At 43.6% G+C, this 13,603-nt stretch overlaps 1 protein-coding gene across 1 annotated transcript in view; it reads right to left on the reverse strand.

The window, feature by feature from the left end:
* Positions 1 to 6,922: 6,922 nt before the first annotated feature.
* ANKRD33B (ankyrin repeat domain 33B) overlaps positions 6,923 to 13,603 on the reverse strand; it is a 38,452-nt gene continuing 31,771 nt past the window's right edge. Inside the window, exon 4 of the mRNA XM_068162008.1 lies at positions 6,923 to 10,095. Within this exon, the coding sequence (XP_068018109.1) occupies positions 9,245 to 10,095 (851 nt within the window). The 3' untranslated portion in view covers positions 6,923 to 9,244. The remainder of the gene's footprint in view (positions 10,096 to 13,603) is intronic.

Raw genomic sequence — 13,603 nt, forward strand, 5'->3', positions numbered from 1 at the left:
CAAACCACATGGTAAAAAGTGATCATGTGAAACATCCACAAAGTATTTTTTTAACTGAGTACATTACTCAAATTTGAGTTTGCTAAACAAGTTTTTGACAGCAAAACAACATAAAAGTAGCCTATACGCCTGGTCTGTTCAGTTCTATTGCTCATCAAACAAACGTTTTCTTTCACTTGTAGCAATACACTTCAGGAGACTCTGACTTCAGCTTTTAGGAAAGGATACCAGATGGTTAAAGACCACGTATTCCTTGCACAGAGACTGGGTAAATCCTGAGTGGCTGCTATTCCACTACACTTCCCTGGGAAAGCAGCCAGAATAATACAGCATGCCTGCTTTCAATACAACATTCATATTCTCTTTTGAAACACTATTTAATCTTGTTTTGGAAATTTGTGTCACATTAACACCGTCACACAGTAATGCAGATCATCCCCACGCTGCCAGCCTCTGCACAAAAGCTGGCTTCAGTATAATGGCAATAAGCACGAGGAAATCATAGTTCATGTTGCTGAATGAAGCTGGAAAGTAAATATTTTATGACCTTTGTCAGTAGAAGGCAGTGTAGAAAGACTCAGAAAGCACCTTTGCTGCTTAGTGCTGCCCTGAGCAGATTTCCGTTACTATGGCACCAAAACTAAAACTGCCATAGGCATGCACACATGTGTCTGCACAGAGATGTTTGAGCTGATGTTTGAGCAGTTCTTGTGCTCCTTCCTTGATCCACATCTACAGGGGTTCACTGCTCCATCAGTGCTTTATGAGAAATCACTGGATGCACCCAGGATGGATCCTGCAAGCATGGATTTTGCACATCTGCCTCTGGAGGTTTTCGGTTTGGTTTTTAATTGTTTGGGAGGAATGGATTGACCAAAGGAGTAAGCTACCATTCATGTGGGAAGTGCTACAATGTACAGGGGAAAAGGAACCACCTGAACCCATTTTCCCAGACACTTCCTTCTTCTCAAGCCTGGACTGAAACAGTAGCATTTGTTCCACACACCTCTGCAGTTTTATAGCCATAAAAGAATGCTATGCACATTGTAAATTCAAATGCATCTAGAGGAGTGCCAGATTTAAACCTGACCAGGCAAAATTGAGATGCATAATAACTTTAATTACCTGATGAAGTACAGTTTTTCACTGAACCCTCTGCCTCTTCCCATGCAAGTGTTGTGTAGTGTTTGCGGCCTCCCTATTATACCCTGAATGTTCTGTTCCTCTTACAGAACAATTATCTGATGCTAGAAACGGTCATCATTAGCACATTTGAGTGTTTCCCATGATCATTGGGAGGTAAAAGGCTTTTGATATTTTTAACATTTCTAAACATATGAATATAGATGGTGTATATATATAACATCTATTCCTTGAGACGTGAGTGACATACATGTCTTACTATATTACCAGTAGGTAATTTTGGTTATGGTTTAACTTAATACCATGTATAATTAATATAACTTAACTATACAGAGTTTTTAATAGGTAGAGAACTGATTTGGGGAATCCCATGTATCAAATTTGGGATGTTCTTAATCAGTGTATTTAACATTGTAAAACACATCTTGGTCTAGGCTCTGCCTGACAGATTTTTTTCCTTCTTGGTGGTCAGCAGCTCCACAGCCAAAGCAAAAGAAGTCCGAAGTTTATGAGGTTTTCAGCTGTACAGAGGAATTCTACAGGCAGAAGAAAATTCCTATTCTCCAAAGCAGGACAAATTGCCCCTTTTCACTTGCCAAGTGGCATTCTTCAGGTGTCCTTTGTAACACTGTGACCACCTGTCATACTTTTGGAGGTATCTATGAATGTATTATCTTTTTTGCTTACTTGAATGACTTGAGAGTGGTGGTCAGAAACACTTCAAACACTGCACCTATGAATTCCTTGGTGGACTTCTCAAACTGGCTTGCCCTGGAAATAATCCCCCCTGAACTTCTGCAAGCAGAGAAGGTGGTGTGAGAGACATGGCACCTTGAGGCGATGAGCACAGCTTGCACTTTTTTTTCCTTTTTCTTTTTTTGTCATTTGGGCTGTGAGGAGATCCTGGAGAAAGAGTGTCTCCAGCATCATCAGACAGACAACTTGAACAGTCCCCAAAGGGCTGCCAGTCAAACTGGGCTGACATAGGACTATCCCTGTGTGAGTTAGCTATACATTTGAAGAATTTTATTTCTAAGGAAGCCTTTGCCTCACAGCATATTTGAAACTCTCATTTGTGTTTACCACCCTGGAAATGATCTCATGGCCTCCCTATTAATGGGGAGGGGCAATCTTAGTCTCACTTAAGGACTATGTCCATCCTGAAATCAATTGCTTGACGTTTCCTGTTCTGAGCAAGCATACCTCAGATTTTCATTGTTTGATCTGTGTGTATCCTAAAATCATCTAGTTCCAACCCCCCTGCCATGGGCAAGGACCCCTCACACTAGATCAGGTCGTCCAGAGCCACATCCAGCCAGCCTTAAAATCCTCCAGGGATGGGGCTTCCACCACCTCCCTGGGCAACCCATTCCAGTGTCTCACCAGCTTGCCACTCCTCTGCAGGCCACCTCTGGTCTTCAGCTCCTCTAGACAGCATTCTTTCTCCAAAAGGCAGGTCTTAGTGCCTTGAACATACTTAGCACAGGCGCACAGGGAAGGACCTGAATGATGCTGTGTTATTGGTTACTATTTTGATTCTGTATTCATCTGAACTCATAATGTACCAGTAGACAAGCTGCTTTACAGAGAAGATCTCTGGTCAGCTGTCTATTTTCAAGATGCTATTGGAGGCATTTTCCCCAACCTTGGATCAAATCTTTTACAACTCTGTCCAAAGTCCCTGCTGAGAAAACAGCTCCAGAGGAGAATGCTGAGAAACTGGCTTTCCCAGTCATTTTGAGCAAGCAAGTTAAACACTTTTACACATTTACTGAACACAGGTAACTTGCTAAAAAAGGAGGAGACACTGAAGGAGGCTCATATTGAATCCCTTTCAACTAATACACTCCTTAGCAGAGCAGAGAAAGCCTTTGTGGCCGCAACTAACTCTCATCTACAAAATAGTCAGGAAAAAAACTGAGAAAAGGCAAATCTTATTTTAATTCAGAGACACACCACAGACATTGACTCATTTTCTTTCTCCCTGACTGTCTCTATTACCTCTGGTCTGCTTTCCCAGGAATTCTCTCTGCCCACTGTTATCTCTGACAATGTTAGTTTAACAGTTTTTTAATGACTTGGAGTGTAAGTCATTGGAAGCAAAGATTTAGCTGCAAAATTTGCAATGTGGAGAGTAGTTGAACTGTCATTCCAGCTTTTGCTAGCCTCGGGAAGATGGCAGGCTGGCTGCTCATCTACTCTCTGGGTGAGTAATTAGCTAAGTAATTAAGAAGTTATTTAAATTAATCAAATGACCATATGAGTTTTTAATTATACCTGTGATAATTTAAAAGGAAGGAAAATGTTGAGGATAATTCCCATTTCTTAGAAATCTTTGTGCCCTACTTTATGGATAAGGTCACTGAGCAGCTCTGTTGCTGGTGCTTGTTCAATCTTTCCAAAGAGGGCTCAAAGGAGAGGGGAGACAGACTGATTTGCAGATGGTCAGGAAACTTACAAAGTCTCTTTCCTTGGGGTTCATAAGAGATACAAGTGTCTGTAAGAGAGCATCACCTCTATGTGTCACACAGCTAGATGCTTTCTGGAGCTGCCTAACCCATGCGTGAGTTCTTCCTCACTGCTTTGGGCACAGCCTGGAGCACCAGCTGAGCCACCTGGCAGCAAACTGTCTCTGAGTGACACTGTCTCACCCCTTCCCTTCTCTGTTCCCCTTACTCTGGCTCCAGTGATTTTGTCTGACTCATTAAGTGGTCAAAGTACTAACAAAGCAAAATGCCGGATTTGCTGGGGGCAAGCAGGAATGCATAGGCAGGAGACAGGGGCACAATGCCCTTTCCAGCTTGTTCCCTGCCTGTGCTCTTCAGTATCTAACCAATTTGTGGAATGTCAACTCGTGGGGCACAATGAGCAGACCTAACAAACCCAGGATGCATCATATGAGTTACAGAAAAAGAAAGAAGGCTTCAGTCCAGACCATCAGCAAATCGGCATATCCTGCATAGTGTGTTGTAATTTCAGTCACGGCTTGCAGGTTTTTCCTGCTGAAATGTAATGTTTAGAAAGACATGCCCTCAAAGGCTGCTGCATATCTGTGCACCATTTTTCTGTTCAAGGTGGTATTTTTACCAACTACTCTAATATCTGTCCCTTTGCAGGACAGCATAAGCATTCAGGACTACTAAGTAAAAGGCATGAAGGGGCCCAGTGAGCATTTTTGTCAGTGCCTAAAAGACAGGTTTCATTGACACAGATACACACAAACAAAGAAACCCCATCCAAATGAATAATTCACAGTGACACAAGGAACCAATTCTATGTAATGGTGTGTTTCCAACTGAAAAAAACTTTCCATGAACTTGGTTGTCTCTTCATTGTGACACCATGGGTCTATAGAGACTAAAGCACAATATCACAGAGTCACAGAATGTTAGGGGTTCGAAGGGACCTTGAAAGATCATCTAGTCCAACTCCCCTGCCAGAGCAATCCTCTCTGGGCAGCCTATTGCAGTGTTCTCTCACAGTGAAAACATTTGTCCTTATGTTTACATGCAATATCATTGTAAAGAACATCAGGAAGTGCTTGGGATTTCAGTTTCCACCTTCACTGTATTAAATCTCCACTGCTTACTGCAGAAGTAAGTCAGCTCATCAGGCTGGCTGCTTCAGGGTGAGGGAGTGTCACAGGACAAGAGGCTCACCACCACACCAAAGCCTGCAGTGTGCCAAGACAAGCAAGGGCCATGAAGACAGACACAGCCTATGCAACACTGTCACTCCCAATGCTCAGGACCATCAGTCCCACTAATGTGCCAGACTGCAGGCTGGCATCAAAGGCAGGTAGAAAACCTTCCTCCACCCTAGGAAGTGGTGTCTCCTTCCCCTCAGTAGAAGAATCCTCTTGCAGCAGCACCTCTGCCTTCCCTCAGGGCTTCCAGCTGCCAGGAGATGCTGCCAAGGACTGACATGCCTTTTTTTTAGGAGGCAAACCGTCCTGCTTGAGTGATCTGAAGTAAGCCAGTATCACTTGGCAGTTCATAGTTATCCAACAAAGCACAAAGCAAACCACTCTGTGTTGAAATTCAACAGAAATAAAATTCTCCTTGGTGACAGCAGCTCAAGGAGGACAGACAGCTGGAGGAGAGCCAGGCATCCCTCCTCCTGTGCTATTGTCCATTTGCCATGGGTTTGTAGAAGCATGTTTTGTGGCAGTTTTCCCCCCTGCAACCTTCAGATAGCCAATAAAAAAAGCAAGTGAGAGGCACAGCACTCTGGATGAAGACTGTGATGAAGAGAAGTAAGATGGCTTAGGTGCAATGAACCAGCATAGGAGAAATGCAATGGGAACACAAAGACCTATGCCTACACTTCATAACTTAGCAAGTGCAAAGCTTTACACCACTGAATAAGAATGGAGCCATGCTGTTTGTAAGGATGCAAGGGGACTGCCTGCTTGCAGAGCAGCAATGTGGCTGCAGGTATTCAAAGCAACAGCTTCTCATTTGACTGAGGTGGCCAGCTAAAGCCTTGCATCAGGACAAATGCAGTGTGGTTTTTTGCAGAATCAGAGAGTGGTAGGGGCTGGAAGGGACACCTGGAGATCATCTAGGCCAACTCCCCAGCTAACACATGTTTGCCTAGACCATGTTGCACAGGAACATGTCCAGACAGGTTTTGAAAGTCTCCAGAGGAGACTCCACAATCTCTCTGTGCAGTCTCTTCTAGTGCTCTGTCACCATCACAGCAAAGAATGTTTTCTTTATGTTTTTGGCTGGAACTTCCTGCATCCTAGTTTGTGTCCACTGTCCCTTGGCCTGTCACTGGGCACCACTGGAAAGAGGCTGGCCCCATCCTCTTGATGCTCACCCTTTATATATTTATAAGCATTGATGAAATTCCCTCTCGCTCTTCTCCTCTCCAGGCTAGATAGCCCCAGGTATCTCAGCCTCTCCTCAAAACAGATGATCCAGTCCTCTAAAAATTATTGTAGTTTCCACTGGACCTTCTCTAGTAGCTCCTTGTCTTTCTTGAACTGGGGAACCCAGAACTGGACAGACTACTCCAGATGTGGCCTCACCAAGACAGAGTAGAAGGGGAGGAGAACCTCCCTTGACTTGCTGTCCACATTCTTCTTAATACACCCCAGAGTACCATCGGCCTTCTTGGCCACAAGAGAGCACACTGGTTTATAATTAACATATTATCACCAGCACTCCCAGGTGCTTTTCTGTGGACCTGTTTTACAGCAGGTGAATCCCTAAGCTCTACTGGTGCGTGGCAGTATTCCTCCAAAGATGCAGGGCTCCACAATTTCCTTTGTTGAACTTCAATAGGTTCCCCTGTGCACAACTCTCCAGCCTGTCCAGGTCTCTATGAATTACAGCACAATCTTCTGGTGTGTCAGTCACTCCTCCCAGTTTTGTATCATCAGCAAACTTGCTGAGACTACACTCTGATCCTCCATCCAGGTCATTGTTGAACAGGACTGGACTCAGTACTGACCCCTGGGGAACACTACTAGCTACAGTACATAGATTTTGTATTGCTGCTGATCACAACCCTCTGAGCTCTGTCATTCTGCCAGTTCTCAATCTACCTCACTCTCCATTCATCCAAGCCTACCTACTAGGAGTCTTCCTTTTTTTCCTTTTATTCCAAGCAAAGAAAGTCACAAGGAGAGGGAGTTAATCCATGACAGCTCCTTCCAGGGAAACCAAACTGGTTTCAAATGGTGTGGATTAGCTCACTGGTGATAGTGGGTGAGCTTTTGTGATCTACTGAAAAGTGAAAGGCAGCATCCCCAAATCACTGTGAAGAAAAAGGTCACCAAACACACTTCACAGCTTATGCCTCTTTTAATGGAAATATCACATATTTATACACATGTACACAGTAAAGTACAAAGGGTTAGAAAATGGGCTGTATTTTCAGCCTCTAATTCTAACATAATGGATGTTAATCCCTGAGAGCACCTGTCCTCTGCAAGTGTATGTCCTCTGAAGTGACCTGCAGCACAGGTTGCTGTTCAGATACTGAATCTGAATGCTAAATCTTCACTACGATGTGTTGGCAGTAAACAAAGATTAACAGTTAAGTCATTCAATCCAGGGTTCCAATTCCAAATCCATGCTGTTATCCTTGACACAGACAGCTAAAGTCTTCCCAAAGAAATGAGTTCATTCTTACAGTCTAGCCACACCAAAACCATTATAAAATTGATACGTATGGAGAGCAGAGCACTGATGCACATAGAGAATAAAATCCTCTTTATATTCACGGGGCTGGAGAGGTTTATTAGCATATTCTTCCACCTCTGACTTGGGAAGCTATACCTGCCAATGCAGTCTAGCCAGCACAGATACTCTAGCAAGAGGCATAAAGAGCAAACTGCATGGAAAAATCCTTGTTTCACACATCTGCCATAACCTCTGTCAATCCTTGACCCACAGACTCTAGCTAGCAATACCAGTCTGGGCACTAGTCTTCAATCCATTGAATTTATTTCTCCCATCAAACATAGTTTCTTTACAAGTTCAGTGAGACTGTGGCCAGTCTTTGTTCTGTGGGAGTAGAGGATGGGAAAGTTTTCCCTCTTACTGACTGAAGGGAGAAGCAGGTGACAGCAACAGCAGGATCTGCCTGGGCTCCAGCAGAGCAACACCATCAGGACACTGCACAGCTCATTTCATTTCAAATGGGTGCAAAGCCTGAGCAAAAACATAGCCTGAGCATGTGCTGTGTAACTTGCTGCCTACATTTGACCTCTACTTTTATGAATGTGGTCTTTCTTCAGCAAGCAGCAGGCTTATAGCCCTTTCTTAGAACTCACCAAGATTTGGCATGCCATTCTGTCTGACTGCTGGTAAAACCAAATGACGCCTTAAGATGGACCACAAGAACCTGCAGCTATCTGTGGGAATTGCCACTTCGAGATGCACTCATAGACTAGGAAAGGTTTTGCTCCATTATTGAGAGAGGAGTGAGGTACTGACCCCTCCAGGCACCCAGAGGCATACTACTAAAGCTGACAATGATATCTGGCCATGGTTTCCAAACGTTTCTTCTGGCTGAGTTCCCAGATACTGCATCTCTGCCTGGATATTCATAGGATGTGCTTGGACATGATACCTGGGAAAACAGCTTGAGCTTCTGGAAGTTGCATATTTTTCCTGTCCTGGCTGTAACCTGGAAAGGATCACAATAAACCTGCTGGAATTCTTTAAAAGCTACTTAAACATCAACCTGGGGAAAAAAAAAAGTAGTCCACCTGTGGCTCACCATCTCCTTCATTTCACAGTAAAACACAAGGACAAAAATTCCCTGAGACCAAAGAGGAGACAACAGACAGTGAATAGAGGGAAACTTAACGGGGGAGGCAAATCTTAAGTGAAGGTGGCATTGAAAAACCAGCTCAGCTTCTCTGCTGCGCCAAAGAAATCAGTCCTTGTCTCTGAGTTAGATCTGCAGAGGATGTGAAAACTTCAGCTACGGAAGTATTGCATATGCAGCCCACTTTGATACTCAAGAGAACAAACAACAGGATTAGAAGCTGCATCCATACAGATTGTAGGGATCTCTATAGTATAATACCTATCCTGCCTTCAACTTTGATTACTAGAATTAAAATAAAGTGCTCAGTATATTCAAAGCAATTGTAGACCTGAATTTTCACTGCCCACCAACACTGTGGTATAGTTTTAACTTTTGGTTATCACTATAAAACCTTGTAAAACATGGACCAAAGCGAGGAGACGGAGGAACGTCTAGTGTCAAAAGCACAGCTCCGTAATTTTGTCCATTACAAAATGAACAAACACAAAATACAACCCTTTCACACATGTTATTTTCCAAGCCATTTCTCAGTCATTCAACCATACTTTGGAAAAAGGAAACCACAAAGGGACTGCACCATTTAAAACCTCCTATCAACAGCAGACAGGTAAATTGAGTAAATCTTTCAACCCAAATACCTTCCTCCTCCACCATCAGACACACTGTGGCATAGCCCATGCCCCGTTTCTGCACCTTAAAGGCAGCTATTACACTCTGTGAGCAGTGGGCATGCACAAAGGCATTCCAGTTGTTATCTTGCTCAGATAACAGGACTAACAATTCTGAAAACTTCTAAGCAACTGCCTTTAAATCAGGTCTTGCATCTGGCAGGAGACACCTGCCTCTGCTTTTGAACCTCTGCTGCTTTTCTCCTCTCGTGTTCCTCTGCCTTCCTCCGCTCCTCTTTTAGCTCCTTGTATCTCCACTTGGGAATCTGTAAATAGGGGTCGTCCTTTGCACTGCTCCTCCTCCTCGCCTTCTCTGGCTGGAAGGTGGGTGGAGGAGCCTTGCTGACACGGACTTTGGGGATGACAAATCCCGGCCTCACACTGCTTCGTCTGAGCAGGTGGAGTGGCAAGAGGCTTGCTTTCCTGGTGGCTATAGTGTTCACTTGGGAGACTGCCAGACTGATGGGCTGCAGGCTGGCTCGCCGGTCCTTCTTCTTGGGGACCAGTGTGACTCTGGAGTTCTGAAATAGCTTCTCGTAGCTGCTAAAGTGATCTTTGTCCTGAGATCGGATCTCCTCGGCTCTCTGCTTCCTAACGATTTCTTGCACAGCCAGTCTGCGTTTCCCAACACAGGGTGGGCTTCCTGGGCACACAGTCCGGCATGACAGAGCTATGAAAGGACTGCTCAAGCTTGTTGTCACCTTCACCATGTGGTCAAGGACCCCATCTTCTTCTGGACCATAGAAGGACCGGAACGAGACTGCTGCCCTCATACACTCAGAAATCCTCTGCAAACAGCTCTTTGGCTCGGCAGCCTTGGCAAGGAGTTCCTTCATCTTTGGCCATTCTGGTTTATATTGATCACAAAACTGTTCTGGGCATGGTCTGTCCATCAGCTTTTGCATGATGAAGGCAGATTCTGATCTTCCTGTATAACAAGCCCATTCCCACGAAGTCAGTCCACGGCTTGGGTCAGTCGCATGAACATTTGCCCCTCAAATGAGAGAAAAACCATTAGTGTTATTAATGAAACTGCTCACACTTCTTGCTATAATCAGAGCTAAGTGAGGCAGACCCCTGCAAGAAAATGTTACATAGAACAGAAATATTTGTGTCAAAATGAACACACAATAGGGAGAAATCAAGTTCCTGACTTTTTAAACTCTGGGTGTATTTCAGAAAGTAATAAAATCTATTAAAGTTGCAGATATTCCATTTTCTTTAAATGTTGCAAAGAATGACATAAAGAATTTCAACTGCATGGCATGTTTGCTGCCATTTTAAAACCCATTTGCTTGAGCTCACAAGGAAAGAGCGACAAACATGAAAGGAACACTTCTGTACACAAAAATTCATGCAGAGTAAGAGGCTCTGCTTTGATCACTGTCACTCAGAAGTCAGGTTGTGGGTTAATGATCCCAACTTCCATGAAATACCAACTCTGCTCACTATGGGTGGAAATAGCAAATAAAATACAAGGAACTTCTAGGAAAGCATAAGAAACCTAGAGAAAAACTAGGAAAAAATAAAGATAACATAGAAAAAACAGCAAGTGTAAAATTCAAGTTCCCTTATCTCTGAAAAGACACTGTAGATTTAGAGAAAGTTGAGACAATAGTCACAAGAGTGATCAAATAGAAGGAAAGTTTCTATACGTGTCAGCAGGCCAGTGAAGGGCAAGATGGACCTTTGGTTTGAGCCAAGAACAGCTGTTCTCATTACCTTAGATTACCGCCCTTAAGGAAAAGAAGTATTTGTTAGTAAAAATGTGCTATTACTGCCAAGTGGACTAGCTGTAAGAGGTGACATAAGATGCTACACAGCAGAGGCTCAGATATTTGAAGTGCAGTGTTAGATCCTGGAAGGAAATTATTTCTAGAGGCTGTTCTCTTTCAGCTTGTCCTCCCCTCACTGCCAATTTGTGATCTTTACCCATTCAATTTTGATGTCTGTCCCTACCACCACTCTTCTCATATATTTCTGCATCCTTCTCCAGTTTTGCCTTCCTTTTGATCTCTCCATGTGGCTATAAACCCCTTCAATGGCTTCTGCCTTTGTTCTTCATTCTTTTGCTTTCAAGCTGGGTTACACTTTTATCCAGAGCACTTGACTATCTGAAGAGAGAGTACAAGGGTTACAGGAGGAGCAAGCAGCCTGTTCTGCACTGCTGTATCCTTTACAAATACTGTAGTGCTGTATGCAATGATGTCATATTTCCCAGCAACCAGAAAATTTCAGGGAAGTCCTCTCCTCAGTTCTGGTATTAAGGTGGCAGCATGGGCATTTTTCAATGAGGATGGAGTGTGCGTAGTTCTGCACACACAAAAAACCTCTCTAAAGGGCAGAGGAAGCTCAAGTCAGCAAGACACTGTTGCAAGTGCCCAACACATCACAGCTGATGAATGCTAAAGGATACAAAAGATATGTCCAAAAACTAGCTTAGTGTCACCAATCAAAAAGAATCTCAGAGACATGTTGAAGACCTGAAAGTCAGCATCACATTCTTTGCTTGACACCCAAGTGATCCCACTTAGGCACACCCATCCTGATGATCAGGCCATGAACAAATCTGACAGGACAATCAGCAGGGGTGAACACTCCCCGGTTTCAGGCAACCACTTTCTTAAGTTGCAAATTCTTTGTTTTATATTTGAGTGATGTCAGAGGGAGCTTTACATGACCCAGGATGTAGACTTTGTTCGTCAACTCTGAAGTGTGTTCTCTGGGAACATGCAACACTTTGTCCATGTTTTCAGCATAACCACACTCTTTAATATTTGGTTACAGTTTACATGCATCACTGGCCCTTTAGAAAATGTCTGAGTTTCTTTGAAGAGTTTCAAGCTGGGCTATGAATGGGATATAACATGGGCTTCAACTTCTTGAACAGCTTCTCCATCATCTGAAACACCATTTTCAAACAGCCAACGCAAAACTAACCTACACAGATGTTGTCACAGAACAAAAGATGTTCTGTCCCATTGGAAGAGAGACATGAGGAAAAGGCCAGAGAAACATTATGATAAATCATTTTTTCTTTGGAGTGGATCACCTTGGTGACAGCATTTCAAACTAGCATAAGTGGGACTAGATATAAGGAATAGTGATCAGGAACCTATTTGGAATGTGTCCAGTATAACTTTCTCCACAAAGGATGTTTTGGCATTACAGAAAAACAGAGGGAAAAGAAGAGCATGAGGAAAGTGATCAACAGCTTAGTTTTAACTGAGATGGTTCCTAAGTCTCTGAGAAAATCCCTAACAAGACTATGCTAGAAATATAGACCAAAACTGAATGCGGATGGAGACATTCTAAGCAAAAGAGGTCATCTCACTTTGAGTGTAATTTAAGTGAAAGTTGCACAAAGGACCGCTCAGGGAGAAAGCACAAGGGCACAAGGCCACAGCAGGGAGTCCTCATGGGGTCCAGGCTGGAAGGCACAGAGGTCAGAAAGAGGAGAAAAAATTAAGCAAACCAGAGTTCATTAACTGTGGACTGAAGAGTAGACTATTGAGATCTCAAAGGCAGCAGGGTATGATGAAGTTCATGACTGCAGAAGCTACAGACAAATCAGTGAGGGGAGAAATAAGGCCATATATAAGGATATGTCTACCTGCTCCACCAGCCTGTTTTTGAACCATCCTACCTAAACTTCCTACCCCTGAATTTCTCCCATCTCAGGCTAGCTTATTTCCTGTCCCCTCCTTAACAGCTGCCTGGGTCTGTGCTCCTTCCCCCCAGAGAGCTAACTGGGAATGTGGCTGATGACATGTAAGTTGTTTCTCTGTTACACATGGAACATGAAAGGATTTACCATAGGAAGAAAAGTGGCTAAAGGAATTCTCTCCAGATACAAATTTTAATGCTCTGCTTGTAAATGAGCAAGAGGTATAGACAACTGCTTGTTATTATCTTCAATAAAAACACCTCAGCTCTGATATGATGCAGCTGTGAGACACTGGATCAGAACTGTGCAAAAAGTGTGAGAAAACTCTTGCTGAGAGTTCCCCACCTTTGCTTGGGGACTGCACTGAAGCTCAGACACACAGCCTTGGTCCTTGCTGAGCTACGTTGCATGCATGCCTATGCCTGGTCATGTACCTTGCTGATTTGGAACCTGACCCATGGACTTAATTTCTTGCTTAGATCTCAGACTCACCTTGTGTTGATGAACTTGCCTTGTCACAACTGACTTGCCTGGAAGTCACTGCAATAGTGGCTGATCCTTGTTGTCACCAGTCCTGCTTTTTTTCTTCAAGGAGCACCTTTTCTGATGAGGCTAGTGCCTCTGTGTGACATGCTGTCACCCTTGGCTCACCTTCCTTTGAGAAGCCCACTGCTGCAGCTGCCTGATAGATGTACCCCTAGGTGTTTCAGACACTTTATCTCTGAAAACAATGCTAGATAATATTGAAATCCTGATCCTTCAATAGAAATCAATGATGACTTTGTACCTTGTATTGCAAAATCTCTTCTACAGCATGATTTACTGTAGTGGTACT

The sequence above is a fragment of the Melanerpes formicivorus genome, unplaced genomic scaffold (assembly GCF_026170545.1).
Source record: "Melanerpes formicivorus ecotype bairdi unplaced genomic scaffold, bMelFor1.0.p_v2 SCAF_61, whole genome shotgun sequence".
Classification (NCBI taxonomy): domain Eukaryota; kingdom Metazoa; phylum Chordata; class Aves; order Piciformes; family Picidae; genus Melanerpes; species Melanerpes formicivorus.